Source organism: Pleurodeles waltl, chromosome 5, assembly GCF_031143425.1.
Source record: "Pleurodeles waltl isolate 20211129_DDA chromosome 5, aPleWal1.hap1.20221129, whole genome shotgun sequence".
Classification (NCBI taxonomy): Eukaryota; Metazoa; Chordata; class Amphibia; order Caudata; family Salamandridae; genus Pleurodeles; species Pleurodeles waltl.
In genome coordinates, this window is record NC_090444.1 from 420,345,779 (window position 1) to 420,364,124 (window position 18,346).

The 18,346-nt window shown below is 44.8% G+C and overlaps 1 protein-coding gene across 2 annotated transcripts in view; it reads left to right on the plus strand.

Annotated features, from left to right (window-relative positions):
* Positions 1-18,346, plus strand: part of CCDC88A (coiled-coil domain containing 88A) — a 1,055,351-nt gene that overhangs the window by 656,802 nt on the left and 380,203 nt on the right. Inside the window, exon 17 of one of the 2 annotated variants that reach the window (XM_069234179.1) lies at positions 15,815-15,956. In XM_069234179.1, the coding sequence (XP_069090280.1) occupies positions 15,815-15,956 (142 nt within the window). The remainder of the gene's footprint in view (positions 1-15,814; positions 15,957-18,346) is intronic. The other variant, XM_069234180.1, reaches the window with a different exon arrangement.

Consider the following 18,346-nt stretch of genomic DNA (forward strand, 5'->3'; position numbering starts at 1 on the left):
AGCAGTGGGCAAACCACCCACTTGAGAGACTGTGGCTTTGCACTCCCCAGGACCAAGCAGTGGGCAAACCCCCCACTTAAGAGACTGTGGCCTTGCAGTCCCCAGGACATCGCACAGGGCATGTAGCCCCCTCCAGGACCAGTGGTGCTGTACCATCCTTCGGCTGAGGTGCCCCTGCATTCTCCATACCCCTGAGGTGCCTCTGTATTTTCAACCTGATGCCCCTGCAGTGTTCTCTCCGTGTTGTTGTAGGAGTGAGGTGGGGCCTTGGCTTATGTGTTGTGGCCCTCCATTTGTAAATATGTATATACGTTTGTAATGTAATGCACTTATTCATGTTCTTTAATCGTACTCACTTTCTTCCATTCATTTTGTCCTTGCATTATTCCTGAGGGGTACTGGGTGGATATGTAATGTTACTGCATCTGATTGTGTGTATGGTGTTGGGGGTGTTGCGTGTGTGTGTCACTCTCTTTTTCCTCCCGCCTCCCTTGTGTGCTAGGCGGCAGTACTCACCGGGGTCATCTTCGCCGGTGTTGGTGTTCGTAATGCAGGAAAAGGTAGACAAGTATGGGAAATATGTGCAACTCGGGCTCCATGGCGTCGTGGTTGGTTTCTGTCTCTCCAGAGGTGAGTCCTTTGACTTCTGTGTTCTATTTCCGCTGTGCTTTTGATGTTGTTGGTACCGCCCCAGAAACGTTGCCAGATAGGCTGTTGGGCGTTACATTGTCTTTCTCCTGGCTGTTGGCGGGTATTGCCATGGTGCTTGTTGCTACCACCGTGGCGGTCGGTGTGTTAAAGTGGCTGTCTGTCTGAGCGGTTTCCACCGTGGTAATAATTCCATTTCTGTTACCGCCGGCCTGTTGGCGGTATTACCGCCACTTTATCACCGACTGCCAGGGTTGTAATGAGGGCCTTAGTTCTATGCATACGTTTTTGTCATTTTTAAGGCATAATAAATAAATAGAAATGTTTTACTTTAGGAGGATATCTTAGTAAATCTTAACCTAAATAATGTTCATTTAACTTAATATATTTAAATATAATTAAGTATTTAATTTAAAATGTAATTACTAGTGCTGTATCATTCTTTTGTTCTAAATTTAAATTAAGTATAGAGCAGTATGTAACATTAGTATTTACAATAAAGCTCTTCTTAAAAACTGCATCTATAAACATGCAGTCAGTCTTTTTATAAACAATTAAGTAATAAGCAATCCTTAAGGATACTTATAACCACAGATACCTCATCTTGAGAATAACTTGGGTGCTAGACAGGATCCTGTCAAATGATTCTTCTAAACCAGCAGATGTCACCCTGGGGCTCCTTGATGATCCTGTACAGCCCCACAAGCAACAGAGTGGAACTAATTATATAGGCACTACACTTGTGCACTGATATCTGATAGAGACTTTTAGCTGCAGATTCCTTTTCTTTGATTTTTCTAGGCATCACGTGGATCCAGAAACATTTTCGCGCAATATCCCTTGCACGCGCCATTGGGTGGCTCCATTCAGCTCCGCGTGGTGACATTGGCTCTGTAAATGATGTTGCAATCATCTATATAGGTGACACCCAGGCGTGCAGGCATCAGTTCTTTTCTTTCCGTGCCAGTTAGCGCAGATCCGGAGAAAGCTACCACTCTGTCGTTTTTTGCCAGGCTTTTTTTTTTACATTCTGTCGAGTTCATCAGTTGCAGTCTATAACATCAGATGCATGAGTACTGCAGATCATCAGGCAGGGCTATGCCCTGCCTTTCCAATTCTTTCTTCCCCCATACTGCCAACATTGAACAGCTGGCGGAGGATCATTTGTCACTGCTCCAAGAGGAAGTTACGGCTCTCTTGGCCAAGAGAGCCATAGAAAGGGTCCCGATATCAGAAGTAGGCAGTGGTTGTTAATCCCGCTACTTTCTGATACCCAAAAAGAACAAGGGTCTTCATACTGTTCTAGACCTACAGACCGTACATCACATCCACAAGTAGGAGAAGTGCTGGAGAAGTTTTAGATGCTCTCGTTAGCTTAGGCCTTGTCTGCCCTAGACCTGGAAGGCTGGTTGGTGGCACTGGACTTACAGGATGCATATTTTAATATTCCCATCCTGCTTGCCCATAGGCATTACCTGCGGTTCGAGGTAGGCCATGAGCACTTTCAGTTTACTGTGCTGCCACTTGGCCTTACCGGTGACCACGGGTGTTCACCAAGGTGAAGGCAGTGGTTACAGCTCATCTGTGCAGATTAGGGGTTTCAGTCTTCCACTATCTCGACGACTGGCTGTTGTAGGCGAGCACACCCCAGACTGTCGTCTCCCACCTTCAGACTACTGCAAACCTACTGCATTCACTACGGTTCACTATATACCTGCCGAAATCACACCTGACTCTCTCTCAGATGCTCACTTTCATCAGAGCTGTTCTGGACACAGTGTGGTTTCAGGCTTATCCTCCCGAAAAGCGAGTCCAGCATATTCAGGCTATGATACCAATGTTTCAGCCTCTATCCTGGATTTCGGTGAGAATGATTCTGAGGATGCTGGGCCTCATGGCCTCCTGCATCCTGCTAGTGATACTTGCCAGATAGCAAATGCTGACATGGTCTAGATCTTGGAGGGAACTGCACAAGATCTGCAGTGGTGGCTTTCGAATCAAGATTGGGTCAACGGCAGATCCCTCTCACTTCCCCTGCCAGATTTCACTGTAGTGACATATGCATCACTCCTAGGCTGGGAAGGCCACATGGGAGAGGCAGAGATCAGAGGCCTCTGGTCTCCTGTGGAATCGTGACTCTACATCAGTCTTTTGGAGCTCTGAGCGATCAGGCTTGCAATGAAAGCATGCCTTCCCTCTCTCAAAGGGAAAGTGGTGATGTTGTTCATGGACACCACTACCGCCATGTGGAACTGCAACAAGCAGGACAGAGTGGGGTCGTGGACCCTTTGTCAAGAGGCTCTGCGCCTCTGGATGTGGCTGTAACACTAGGGCATAACCCTCATGGTTCAACATCTGGCAGGCTCTCTGAACGCCAGAGCAGACAACCTCAGCTGTCAATGCATAGTCAATCACAAATGGTGTCTCCATCTGGAGGTGGCGAAAGGGTCTCTTTCAGCAGTGTGGAGAGCCTTGGCTAGATCTGTTCGCCGCCGCAGAGAACACGCAGTGTCAGCTGTTGGAGTTTCAAAGGTGGCACTCGCTCTGTGATGCTTTTCATCTCAGGCCTCCTTTAGGCCTTCCCGCCAATGCCACTTCTGGCCAGAGTTCTGAAGAAGATCAACAACAACCAGGCCCAAGTAATCCTTGTGGCTCCAGAATGGGCATGAAGAGTACAGTATCCTGAGCTCCTGAGCATGGCCATGGATTCTCCAATCAGACTGCCCCTTTGGGAAGTTCTTCTGTCGCAGCAGCAGGGGACGGTTCTCCACCCGAACCTGTCCAGTCTCCGCCTTCTTGCGTGGAGATTGAGCCGTGGCAGTTGACAGCTTTCGAGCTTCTGCCCGAAGTCTGTAATGTTATTTTGTCAGCCAGGCGTTGGTACACCAAAATAGTATACGCCTATCATTGGCACAAAATTTGTGGCATGGTGTACCAACAAATCTATTGATCCCCTTTCTGCACCTCTCTCTGAGGCTTTACTGTTCATCCCCTATCTTGCCCATCAGGTCTGTGCTTTGGGCATCCTTAAAGGCTACTTATTTGCCATCTCGGCTTTTTTCAGGTTGCCAGATCAACCTTCTCTATTCAAGTCTCCCATTGTCAGGAGGTTCCTTAAGGGACTCACACATTTGTACCCACCTACCCCGTTCATAATGCCCCAGTGGGATTTAAACCTGTCCTTTACCTACCTTACGGGTGCCCCTTTTGAGCCACTTCATAATTGTCCCTTGCAGCTCCTCACACTAAAAACTGCTTTTCTGAATGCCATCACCTCTGCTCACAGAGGGAGTGAGCTTAAAGCTCTTTCGTCGAAGCTACCATTTTTATCTGTCCATCCTTACAAGGTGGTCCTGAGCAGGGCCTCCTTCCTTCCTAAGGTTGTTACACCTTTTCATGTAGACAGGTCCATCACTTTGCCTACTTTTTATGCACCCCCACATCTCGCTCATGAAGAGGAGAGACTCCACCATCTGGATCCAAAAAGGGCGTTGGTGTTTTACCTGCATTTTACCTGAGGCGTACCAAAGATTTCCTGGTGGACGATCAACTCTTTGTGGGATATGTGGGTGTGAAGAAAGGATGGGCGGTGCAGAAGCGAACCATTTAGAAATGGGTGGTGCTCTGCATCAAAGTCTGCTACGCTTTGGTAGTGTGCTCACTCCACCAGAGAAACAGCTGCCACCACAACGTTAGCACACGGAGTTCCTGTCATTTGCCAGGCAGCAATGTGGGCATCCCTGCACACCTTCACAAGACATTACTGCCTGGACAGTCAGGTCTGCAGAGACAGCTATTTTGGCAGTTCTGTCATGCAGGACTTTCTAGTGTGACCTCGGTTCGCAGCCCACTGCAGAGGATGGTATTGCTTGGGTATCTATTCTAAGGTAAGGAATCTGCAACTAGACGTCTCTATCAGATGAACAAGTTACTTACTATTGGTAGCAATTTATTTGGTAGAGACATATTCTAGTTGCAAATTCCTTTCCGGCCCACCCATCCTCCCGCACTGCAAACTGATTCTGGCGCACCATTCTTAGGCCCATATTTATACTTTTTTAGCATCGCATTTGCGCTGCTTTTTGATGCAAAAACGGCGTAAACTTACAAAATTACAATTGTATTTTGCAAGTTTGCACCGCTTTTGCATCAAAAAATTACGCAAATGCAGCTCTAAAAAGTATAAATATGGGCCTTAGTGTTCTTCATGGCTGTGGGCTACTGGCATGGAAAGTTGTGAAAAGAAACTGACGTCAGCGCACCAGAGTGGTGCCTATTTACGATGGCAACGTCGTCACAGTGACCTCGATGCCAGCAAGGCACGTGGAGTCGACTGACGCCACATCACGGCGCCCAAGGGTACTGTTCAAAGAAAAATCTCTGGATCCAGTCTGGAGCCTGGGGGAAATTCTATGGTAAAGAATCTGCAACTAGAGTATGTCTCTACCAGATACTGAAGGTAAGTAACCTGTTCTTTCATGCCACACGGAGATCTCAAAGTTTTGGGGGAGTATTCAATCAACAGGGAAATCAACAGACATATTATCCTCAAAAGAAAATCTGGATATGATCAGGGGTACTGCTATACCCATAGTCAAAGGGTATACTACTACTGGAGACCATCAAGAAGGAAGAGGAGTGCTCTCCAATCACAATCCAATGACAACCAGAAAAGTTCTTAACTCTCTGCCATTGCCCCCTTTATCATCTCCTACTCTGCAATTTGGGAGGGGGGCAGAATTTCCCTGATTTCCTGTTTGCTCCTGGTTGGGAGGCTATAACAATGGACAAGTGAGTGAGACAAATTGTACTTTCAGGTTGTGAACTGGAATTCATTCAGAGACCTCCTGTAAACCCACTCAAAAAAGAGCATAATCCACATCGGAAGGAGCTTCAGCAAAACATGTTCTTACTCCTCAGAGGAGCTATAGAGATTGTCCCCAAATCACAGAGAAACCAGGAGTTTTACTCTAGGGTTTTCATGGTAAGAAAGAAGTCAGGTCAGAGACAGATCCTGGATCTCAGACAACTAAATAAGTTTCTGGAGAAACAATCTTTCTGGATAGTGACCCTGCAAGAAGTCTTCCTGATGATGCAGGGAGTTTTCCTGATCTCCTTAGCTCTTTGGGATGCATATTTCTACACATTCTTTAAGCAAAAACACAGAAAATATGTCAGATTTTTAACAGCGGGAGAACATTATCATTTCAAGGGTCTCCCTTTCGGACTCAGATCAGCACCTGCAATATTTACCAAATGCCTTGCTCCAATAGCTGCTTTACTCAGATGAGAAGGTCATCTGGTGTTCCCTTATCTCGATGACTGGCTCATCAAGGCTCCATCAGAGGAAGAGACAAGAAGGTCTACAATGTCATGCATTAACCTGTTCAAGAAACAAGACCTAACGTTAGGCATAGAAAAATCTTAATAGGAGCCCAAACTAAATTCAGTTCCTGGGGGCATTAGTCAATACTCAACTGGGACAGTTTTTTCTCCATTTCAGGAAAAGGGTGAAGAGGTTAGAAATTGTGGCAACATACATCTCTACAAAACAGTTGATAACAATGCGACTAGATGGTATCATGCATAGGCCTTGTTCTGTTTAGCAGTCTCTACATGAGGCCTGTTCAGCGGTAGTTAGATTTGCAGTGGAAGCAAATCTAGGGGTCTTGGGAGGACACAGTACAGGTCACAAGGATGCTCAAAAAGGCAATGCTGTGGCACATGCTTCCAACAAATATAAACACACAACTGTCTTTCTTGCCTGTGTCAAAAAGATGATATGCACAACAGATGCATCCATGGATGGATGGAGAGCTACCTGCGGGAACTCTCAATGAGAGGCCTATGGTCAGATGCAAAAAAGACACGTTACATCATTGTTTTGGAACTCTGCATCATATGACTAGGCCTTCAGGCATTTCTTTCCAGGCCAGTAGGTCAGCCAGTCCCGGTCATAACAACCAACACAAAGACCATGTTCTATATAGCCAAGCAAGGAGAAACTCGATTCTGATACCTGTCAGAAGAGGCTTAACAACTCTGGAATTGGGCCTTTTCCTATAGGATTGACATCTCTGTGGAACACTTGACAAGTTGTCAAAATGATTGGCAGATGCACTGTGCCAGCAAAAATTGGATTGTTACAAGTGGGAGCTACAACAGAAGCAGGTGAAATATATCTTTGCCCGATGGGATCATTGCACAATTGATCTGTTTGCCACTCTGAACAACAGGAAAGGCCTGTGCTTCATAAGCGGGTTCTGGCATCCAGGGATAATGTGCAATGCCCTTTCAATCAGTTGGTCCAAGTTATTTGCCTATACCTTTCCTCCTCCTTTTCCCATGATCACAGGGTGCTGAGGAAGGCAAACATAGAGTATTGCTTGTGATCCTCATTTCTCCTGCATGGTCACACCAGCATTTGAACTGATGCAGTCATCTGCACGTCCAGACATTCCTTTGAAGGTGCATCCCAAGATTCTGTCCAGACAACACAGACAGATTCTCCATCACAAGCCCAAGTTTCTGAACTTCACAGCATATTACCAGATTACCTAGAGTTTAGCCATAGGATTTTTCGAAAGAATGGAGGAACACTTTAGCACAGGCTCCAGCTCCAGCAACCACAAAGACCTACAATGCAAAGTTGAAGTGTTTTTGCATATTGTGCAGGGCTAATGGTCATCATCCATTCAGCACCACACCCCATGAAATCCTTCTGTATTTGTTGAATCTAGCAAACAGTTGACTTAAATTATCTTCAATCACACTCCATCTGGCTGCAATTTCGAGATTTAGGAGAAATGGACGGTCAACATCTTCTGTTTTCTCAAAGAATGATAAGAACAATTAATTAAATGAATTTTTACTGCATTTCCTCCACTTTGTCATCCACAAATTCTGTGGGAGCTGAATACTGTCCTCAGTCAATTGATGCTGCCTCCTTTCAAAGCAATACATAATACATAAAGTACATTCAAAATTTGTCTCATGAAAGACAGCGCTTCTTCTGGCTTTGACACCTGAAAGGGAGTGGGAAAGATACAAGCATTTAACGCCAAGGAACCCTTCCATAGGTTTGCAAAGGACAAACTAAATTTGAGAAGCAACCCAAGGTTCCTACTGACTTTCATTTGCTTGAACCTGTCATTCTTAGATCTTTCTTCCCAAATCGATCTACATCAGCAGAAAAAGCGTTACATTCATAGGGCCTGCATAGATGCCTTCTACAAAGACAAAACTCGGACATACATATTTCAGACAAGTTGTTTGTGTCTTTTGGACAACCAAGACAAGGTTATCCCCTGTCTAAGCATGGGATAGCTCATTGGCTGTCTGGCCTATACTTCCTTCTCTCATGCTAAGGACAAGCACCCAATATAGGGAAGAGTGAAGATGCATTCCACCATGAGCATGGCATTAGTGTTCTATACTGGGGTGTCCTTGAAAGACATCTACCATGCTGCCACTTAGCAATGCTGGAACACGTTTACAAAGCCCTACTGCTTGGACATGGATGCAGAAGCTGACACAGCAGCAGGACAGGCAATTCAGAGAAACATGTTCCGGTAAAGGTGAGCTTGCTTCCTATTTTGTTTATGCATTATAATGTCTAATGCTTGCTATTCTGATTGAAGCTTGTGAATATAAAAAGGATCCAATGTTGGAGAAGAATTTAATTACTTACCTGTAATCAGTTCTCCAACATAGACGTTGTTTATGTATTTACATGCGATCCCCTCCACCTGCCTGGTCAGAGGCTCGTCTAATTTTATTGACACACTTGTGCTTTGAAAGCTATCCTAGCTTGTAGGTGAATTAGGAGAGTTTAAGCTTTCACCTCACTAGCTGTGGTTTGGGTGCTTTGAAATGTGGTGGATGTGCTTCTAAATGACTAAATGTAAAATGTTGTTTAACCCATTCTGTGCCGCGGACGTAATGGTTACGTCCTGCGGCACAGTGCTGCTGTGCCCAGGACGTAACCATTACGTCCTGGGCACACAGCCCAGAGGGAGTGCTAGCGCTCCCTCTGTGGGGTTCCCCCCCACCCCCTGAAGTCAGGGATGGAAGGGGAAGCCCCCGACCCCTCCCACCCCCCCTGTGACGTCAGCGCGCGAGCGCACGTTGATTATCACAGAGCCTCCCCCATCGCGCTGGAAGCTCAGCTTCCAGCGCAATCGGAAGAGAAATGCTTTGCATCACATGGGGGAGGCCGAGAGAGGCTTCAAAGGGAAGGAAATGTATTTCCTTCCCTTTGCAGTCTCTCTCTGCGTTTTGGCAGCCGGATTGAAAGCAATACTGCTGTCAAAACGCCCACTAGACACCAGGGATGTCTTTTTTACAAAGGAAATTGGCATAAGGGAGCGACCCCTTGGGCAAGGGTCGCTCCCTGGGGGCATTTTTTTTAAGGCCTTTTCTGCCTATTATTAGGCCGATCTGCCCCCGGGGGGGGCCGAAACCTCTAGGCACCAGGGATAATTTTTGTTTTTTTTGTTTTGTTTTGTTTAGTTTTTTGTTTTAGGTGTGGGGAGCGACCCCTTAGGCAAGGGTCCCTCTTATAGGGGGCAAATTATATTTAGGCCTATTTTTATGAGGCCAATCTGCCCCCAAGGGGGGCAGAAACCACTAGACACCAGGGAGTTTTTTTTGTGTTCATGAATTTCACGTAAGGGGTGCGACCCCTTAGGCAAGGGTCGTTTCCCTGGGGGGCAAATTTATTTTAGGCCATTTCTGCCCCTCAGGGGGGCAGACCAGCCTATTTTAATTAGGCCGATCTGCCCCCAAGAGGGGCAGAAACCACTAGGCACCAGGGATTTTTTTTGTTGTTGTTGTTTTACAGATTGCGAGCGACCCCTTAGGCAAGGGTCACTCCCCTGGAGGGGCAAATTGTATTTAGGCCATTTCTGCCTGCTTTGGGGGGCAGAAACCACTAGGCACCAGGGATCTTTTTTTTTTTTGCGCCGTCACGCAAGGGGAGCGACCTTGTAGGCAAGGGTCACTCCCCGGGCGGGGTGGGGAATTTATTTTAGGCCATTTCTGCCCCCCGTAGGGGCAGATCGGCCTATTGGTATTGAGCCGATCTGCCCCCGGGGGGGGCAAAAACCTGTAGGCGCCAGGGCAATTTTTTTTTTTTTTTTTTTTTTTTTAGAGATGGGGAGCAACCCCTTAGGCAAGGGTCGCTCCCTGGAGGGGCAATTTGTATTTAGGCCATTTCTGCCCGCTTTGGGGGCAGATCGGCCGATTTTAGGTCAATCTGCCCCCAAGGGGGGGCAGAAACCACTAGGCACCAGGGATCTTTTTTTTTTGCGCCGTCACGCAAGGGGAGCGACCCCGTAGGCAAGGGTCGCTCCCCAGGGGGGGTGGGGGGAGCACATTTATTTTAGGCCATTTCTGCCCCCCCGGGGGGGCAGAACTGGCTATTGTTATTAGGCGATCTGCCCCTGGGGGGGCTGAAACCTCTAGGCGCCAGGGCTAAAAAAAAATTATTATTTTTCTTTTTTTTTTTTTTTTTTTAGAGATGGGAAGCGGCCCCTTAGGCAAGGGTCGCTCCCCTGGAGGGGCAAATTGTATTTAGGCCATTTCTGCCCGCTTTGGGGGCAGATCAGCTGATTTTAGGTCAATCTGCCCCCTAGGGGGGCAGAAACCACTAGGCACCAGGGATCTTTTTTTTTTGCGCCGCCACGCAAGGGGAGCGACCCCGTAGGCAAGGGTCGCTCCCCAGAGGGGGTGGGGGGAGCAAATTTATTTTAGGCCATTTCTGCCCCCCCGGGGGCAGAACTGGCTATTGTTATTAGGCGATCTGCCCCTGGGGGGGGGCTGAAACCTCTAGGCGCCAGGGCTAAAAAAAAATTGTGTTTTTTTATTTTTGTTGGTTTTTTTAGAGCTGGGGAGCGGCCCCTTAGGCAAGGGTCGCTCCCCTGGAGGGGCAAATTGTATTTAGGCCATTTCTGCCCGCTTTGGGGGCAGATCGGCCGATTTTAGGTCAATCTGCCCCCTAGGGGGGCAGAAACCACTAGGCACCGGGGATCTTTTTATTTTTTGCCGTCACGCATTGTGAGCGACCCCTTAGGCAAGGGTCGCTCCCCGGGGAGGGGTGGGGGGAGCTAATTTATTTTAGGCCATTTCTGCCCCCCTGGGGGCAGATCGGCCTATTGTTATTAGGTGACCTCTAGGCACCAGGGCTAATTTTTGTTTGTGTTTTTTTTTTGTTTTTTTTGAGATGGGGAGCGACCCCTTAGGCAAGGGTCGCTCCCCTGGAGGAGCAAATTGTATTTAGACCATTTCTGCCCCCCTTGGGGGCAAATCGGCCAATTTTAGGTGAATCTGCCCCCAAGGGGGTCAGAAACCACTAGGCACTGGGGATCTTTTTTTTTGCGCCGTCACGCAAGGGGAGCGACCCGTAGGCAAGGGTCGCTCCCGGGGGGAGGGTGGGGGGGCAAATTTATTTTAGGCCATTTCTGCCCCCCTGGGGCTGGCTGAGCTAGAGGCCAAAATCCATAGGTAGGCACTTTGCAAGAAACACCTCTGTTTTCTGTGACAAAATGTGATGTGTCCATGTTGTGTTTTGGGCCATTTCCTTTCGTGGGCGCTAGGCCCACCCACACAAGTGAGGTACCATTTTTATCGGGAGACTTGTGGGAACGCTGGGTGGAAGGACATTTGTGGCTCCTCTCAGATTCCAGAACGTTCTGTCACCGAAATGAGAGGAAAAAGTGTTTTTTTTAGCCAAATTTTGAGGTTTGCAAAGGATTCTGGGTAACAGAACCTGGTCAGAGCCCCACAAGTCACCCCATCTTGGATTCCCCTAGGTCTCTAGTTTTAAAAAATGCACAGGTTTGGTAGGTTTCCCTAGGTGCCAGCTGAGCTAGGGGCCAAAATCTACAGGTAGGCACTTTGCAAAAAACACCTCTGTTTTCTGTAAAAAAAATGGGATGTGTCCACGTTGTGTTTTGGGCCATTTCCTTTTGTGGGCGCTAGGCCTACCCACACAAGTGAGGTACCATTTTTATCGGGAGACCTGGGGGAACGCTGGGTGGAAGGAAATTTGTGGCTCCTCTCAGATTCTAGAACCTTCTGTCACCGAAATGTGAGGAAAATTTGTTTTTTTAGCCAAATTTTGAGGTTTGCAAAGGATTCTGGGTAACAGAACCTGGTCAGAGCCCCACAAGTCACCCCATCTTGGATTCCCCTAGGTCTCTAGTTTTCACAAATGTGCTGGTTTGGTAGGTTTCCCTAGGTGCCGGCTGAACTAGGGGCCAAAATCTACAGGTAGGCACTTTTCAAAAAACACCTCTGTTTTCTGTAAAAAAATGGGATGTGTCCACGTTGTGGTTTGGGCCATTTCCTTTCGTGGGCGCTAGGCCTACCCACACAAGTGAGGTACCATTTTTATCGGGAGACTTAGGGGAACGCTGGGTGGAAGGAAATTTGTGGCTCCTCTCAGATTCCAGAACTTTCTGTCACCGAAATGTGAGGAAAATGTGTTTTTTATAGCCAAATTTTGAGGTTTGCAAAGGATTCTGGGTAACAGAACCTGGTCAGAGCCCCACAAGTCACCCCATCTTGGATTCCCCTAGGTCTCTAGTTTTAAAAAATGCACAGGTTTGGTAGGTTTCCCTAGGTGCCGGCTGAGCTAGAGGCCACAATCTACAGGGAAGCACCTCTGTTTTCTGTCAAAAAATGGGATGTGTCCACGTTGTGTTTTGGGGCATTTCCTGTCATGGGCGCTAGGCCTACCCACACAAGTAAGGTATCATTTTTATCAGGAGACTTGGGGGAACATAGAATAGCAAAACAAGTGTTATTGCCCCTTGTCTTTCTCTACATTTTGTCCTTCCAAATATAAGAGAGTGTGTAAAAAAGACGTCTATTTGAGAAATGCCCTGTAATTCACATGCTAGTATGGGCACCCCGGAATTCAGAGATGTGCAAATAACCACTGCTCCTCAACACCTTATCTTATGCCCATTTTGGAAATACAAAGGTTTTCTTGATAGCTATTTTTTACTCTTTATATTTCAGCAAATGAATTGCTGTATACCCGATATAGAATGAAAACCCAAGGTAGGTTGCAGGTCATTTATTGGCTCTGGGTACCTAGAGTTCTTGATGAACCTACAAGCCCTATATATCCCCGCAACCAGAAGAGTCCAGCAGACTTAACGGCATATTGCTTTAAAAAATCTGAAATTGCAGGAAAAAGTTACAGAGTAAAACGTAGAGAAAAATTGCAGATTTTTTCACCTCAATTTCAATATTTGTTTTTGTCAGTTGTTATGTTCTGTAGGAATCCCTTGTAGGATCTACACAAATTACCCCTTGCTGAATTCAGAATTTTGTCTACTTTTCAGAAATGTTTCGGTTTCTGGGATTCAGCATTGGTTTCATGCCCATTTCTGTCACTGGTTGGAAGGAGGCTGAAAGCACAAAAAATCGTAAACATGGGGTATGTCCCAGTAAAATGGCAAAATTCTGTTGAAAAATTGGGTTTTCTGATTCAAGTCTGCCTGTTCCTGAAAGCTGGGAAGCTGGTGATTTTAGCACCGCAAACCCTTTGTTGATGCCATTTTCAGGGGAAAAACCACAAGCCTTCTTCTGCAGCCCCTTTTTCCAATTTTTTTGAAAAAACCGAAATGTTCACTGTATTTTGGCTAATTTCTTGACCTCCTTCTGGGGAACCCACAAAGTCTGGGTACCTATAGAATCCTTAGGATGTTGGAAAAAAAGGACGCAAATTTGGCGTGGGTAGCTTATGTGAACAAAAAGTTATGAGGGCCTAAGCGCGAACTGCCCCAAATAGCCAAAAAAAGGCTCGGCACAGGAGGGGGAAAAGGCCTGGCAGCGAAGGGGTTAAGTTCTATGGCCCTTTTTACATTGTATACTGTATGCCATATATTGTACACTGTATACTGCTATTTTAATGTACTGGTAACTCCCAGCCATTATGACGGGAAATGATTCAAGCATGTGAATATATAAAAGATATCAATGTTGGAGAACTGGAGTATAGGTTAGCAGCTAATTTCTTCTCCATAAAAACAGAAGTCACCTGCTGCCATTGACCTTCTATCTTTAGTACTGTTTAAATTCAAGCTCCACCTGCAGACGTTCTGATAAAACCTATTCCTCAAAGTCGTCTGTTTCTGACAAGTCCCTCAGTTCTGCTTAAGGCTTTTTCAAGTCACATAAAGTTTTCGCCAATCAGTCCACTACTTGAAAGAAAAAACAACTGTGAGGTCAGTGCTCCCCAAGCGAATATCACCTAAAAGATACCACACCTTTCATAGACATCATCCTCGTTTGCATAGAAAATAATGTAGCTCTCCTGTTTGTGACACGGCCACTGATACAGACACTGTACATCTCATGTTCATCTACTGTGGTAGGCTGCCACCTTCAGTGATTTCAACTGTGAATGACCTGAAACAATTGATGTTGTTTTGGCCAACTGAACTTCAAAATGAAATATTTTCATGCTTATTGTTCAAACTCTATATATATAGCACATCATCCTTAAGACCTGACAAGCAGTGTAGATTCTGGTTCCATACTTAGTTAGCCACAATCATGCCAGCGTACCGTTATCTATTGTTAACTATATAAGGAAATCAATAAACTGTAATGTCAGTAGGAAAGTATGGGTTCATCTGTGGCCTCTGTGACTTGCACATTGGTTCCCAACCTGGGGTCCAGGGAGCCTTGGGAGTCCACAAACCCTCCTCAGGCGGTCAGCGATTGCTCAGAAAATAACAAAATATTAACAGATTATGTCCCCAGATTTCATTAATGACTCAGTATGGGGGAGATGGGGTCCCCTGGATTCAAATAATGATTCAGTTGGTGTCCCTGGGCTCCATTAATGATAAAGTGGGGGTCCTCAGAAGTTAAAAGGTTGGGAACCCCTAGGCTAGCACCATAGCTCTTTACAGGTAGCTATAACCATTTGGTTTGGGTGGAACATCAGCCTCAACCAAAGTAGTCTTATTAGAAGAGAAGCCCTGCAGGAGAAAGAAGAAGACAACATCAGTACCCAACAGGAGGAGCGAAATCCCCAGCTTGAGTTAAGCAGTGGCTTCCCTCTGTTCTGTTGGCTTATCCAGTAGCATGCAGCATATAAAGCTATCTATCTAAGTCGCAAAAAAAATAAGGAGACATATATTGTAAAAAATGGCTAAATTTCAGGTTAAATCACACAACCTAGTACACCACTGAAAAGTAGCTTCAAAAGAGGGCTATGAAGCTTAGTTTTCTCTCTCCAAAAAATAATTACTCTTAAATCCTCTATTTGATGATTTTTGAAAAGGGATCACATCAAGAGAAGGGACCCATCAGTGAGCAAATGCATAAGAAAAGAAGAATTCTGGATAATCTTCAGCAAATTAACTCCATCAGTGGAATTTGATACGTCTTATCAGTCTTCCATGTTCCAGTTGTTTAGAAATATTGGAAGTTTTTGATTTTCACAATAGATAAACGTTACTAAAAGAGAGGCTAAATTCAAAACCAGGAGCTTTTTTCAAATGCATATTTTCATTAGGAAGCCATTTGGCAAAGGTGACAGTATGCTTTTACTCTGTCTTCTATGACTGGCTGGAAAAAAGCATCATATCAGAACCATGCCATTATCTCCAGGACGGCCTTAACATGATTCATAGGTTCTAACTGTAGGTTATTGCAGTTCTGGACTGAGTCTCCTAAGAATGCCTCATTTTAATCTTGAAAGTAGCCAGACCTATCACTTTTTAGGCACATTTCCAGACCTTCTAATTCTGTTCGGGCTGGTAACAAAGTTAGCGCCCCATTTAGAATCATCTCATAACTCATAATGGGGCCTAACAGTTTCTTTCTGGTAAGAATTCACAGTGTGGTAACCATTATGATGTCTTTTGTTTTATATCATGTTTTATTACAGTTTAAGGAAATTGGCAATTCAGATAAATAACATTATTAAGGCATCCTTGATTTTAGTGTAAGTGTGTTATGGAAAAGTCAGGAGTGTAATTTAGAATATGAATGTCGCGGTTAGCGGTTTGAAGCTGTGCCTTTATGATTATAAAATGTTTTATACAGCAGGACAATAATTGTTGAGTAAAAGGTTTTCTGGTAGAAATACTAATGACTACATAACAACGCTAGTGTATTTCTTTTAAACTCCATGCAATAGTAGATACAAGCTCTTGGAATCCAAATTAGAGTTGACATTGAGGAAGTCTCTGGAAATAAAAGAAGAGAAGATTGCAGCTCTGGAGGCTCGATTAGAAGAATCCACAAATTTTAACCAGCAGCTACGCCAAGAGTTAAAGACAGTAAGTAAGCAGAGTCATTGACTGTACTTGCAACTTCAAATTGATATTGCAATTGAACAGCCAAAAAAAGTATGTGTTGGGGAGCGGTAGCTCATTGAAAATGTAAGAGAGATCCAGTGTTTTAAGGATAACAAGAGGAATGCCCGTAAGAGGGATTGGATATTGGAGGATGGGGAGCAGCAAGGCAGAGCAACCAGTAGGTATGGTAGAGTAAATAAAAGTAGCAGATCGTAGAAACAGGAGAGAAATCATTTAAAGGTAATACATAGGAAAGAAAATATCACATGAGAGGGAAATGGAAGCCAGCCGGGTGCAGGAAGGCGACATGATGGAGTGTGTGGGGTGGTGGAAGAGAAGGTGAATGGCATAATTATGAAAGGAACAGCAGTCATCGAGATGGGATAGGATTAGGCAAGGGCGGAAACTTTTTGTAGCTTTGAGAGTAAGAAGTCAGGGAAGTTTACAGTTGGTATCAGCCGAAATAATCAGTATATAAGGTTTTACTGATAATTGCAGTTCTGAAAGGGATTATGGGAGAAAAGACCCTTAATCCAATCAGATCACCTCATTTTTTAAATTCCTGCAGTAACAAATAATTTGCAAATCACAAACGACAGACATATAAAAAATTCTTAAATATTTAAATCCAGCTGTACAACTTTTGTGAATGGTTATATTTAAAACACTACGAAACAAATTTACACCACAACAATAAAAGTAAGGCTCTACATTAATGTCAAATTAAGTGTAAATCTGTTCAGCTGTTTGGGCTGTTGGCATGAGCATATATTCCTTTGGGAGTTAAAATGGGAAAACACACCCTTTTTCAACCACCCTAATTTTTTCTCCATGATTCAGTCTTCACTAGGCATGAAGAACCTTATGTAACGACTCCAAGTGAAATTCATTGGAATCCATCCACAGGTTAAAATGTTATAGACAAATCAGTCTTTTCAATGGAAAGTGCATCTGAACTGTAACTACACGATGGTGACTGCCACTGTGATATATAGTACTATGGTTCCCAACCTGTGGTCCGGAGGCCCCAGGGGGTCTGTGAAGCCTTCTCAGTGGGTCCGCAACTGCTAAGAGAATTAAACAGTATTAACAGATTAATAAAGTGTATGTACGTAAAGTGGCTAAATGTACAACTGAAAGTTTTAAAACTTACTGTAAAGTTCAAGGAATCTCAAAATTGGAGGCTAAAAATTAAATTAGTATCCTCAGATTGATTTGTGGGAGCTGTGGAGGTGCATCAAACAGAATACAGTACAAGTGATGTGTGGCTTCAATTAACTTTAGAAAACCTCCAACCTTCCTATTAAAATGAATATGTTTACTTTTTAGTTATACTGTTTTGCAAATTAAATTAAATGTGCTATCATTTGTGTATGCTTTTGATGAATGCTTGTTTCTGTATTTTCTGTGAATTGTTTTGTGTTTCAAATCACTGACAATGTTTAGACTGGTTGCCTGGCTTCCAGTAATGACTCAGCAGGGAGTCCCTGGATTCCAATAATGATTCAGTGGGGGTCCCTGGGTTCCAGTAATGATAAAGTGGGGTTCTACAGAAGTCAAAAGGTTGGTAACCACTGATATAGTAGTCCTAGTTAGGGCAGATTTTCCTTAGGAAGTTCTTTAATTGTTCACGAGTGAGTTCATCCACCTTGGATCCTTAGTGAAATGTTTTGCGCCAACCCATCAAGTGGGGGCCAAGAACAAAAGGGAGGGTCTCAAGACATGTATTCCCCATGTTAATTCCCATATGGATCTTTGATGTCTGATACAGAAAAAATTTATGAACAGAATTACACCACAAATGGCAAAAGATTAGAACTTACTCAGAAAGCGTGCTTTTTGTGATTTGGTGTACATCCGTTCAGCTTTTGTTGAGAAATTTACTTTTAAAGAGGTGATAGGATTGGCTTGCATGGTTTAAAAAGCTAGGTATATCTGCACAGCTGGTCCTGTGGGTGTCCAACAGTACAGACATTTTGAAAAATGGGGCCCTCTGTTTAGCCGAGCAAGCGTTTTCTCGGGTCAACCATTTTGGTACTTTGGGACTGGTCCTACATGAGTAAGAGGTCGGATAGTCTGGCAGCAAATCAGAAGAAAATATTGTTTCCTCCATTTTAGGATGTGGCCTGTCCCTGTGTCCAGAAAAAGTTTAAACTAGTATAGCTAGCGAGGGTAGGGACACCCTAAGCCCCTGGCATTTGTGAGCTGGACCAGAAGCAACCAGGGACAAAATTGACAATAACAAAATTTTGAATGTGGGTTGGGCTTCTGCCAGGGGTTGGGCACCTTGCGGGGAGGTTGGCCAACCACTGGGGTTGAGCACAGGGCACAGCAGGAAATTGGCCACCCATGACATGGTAGGGTGCAAGGCC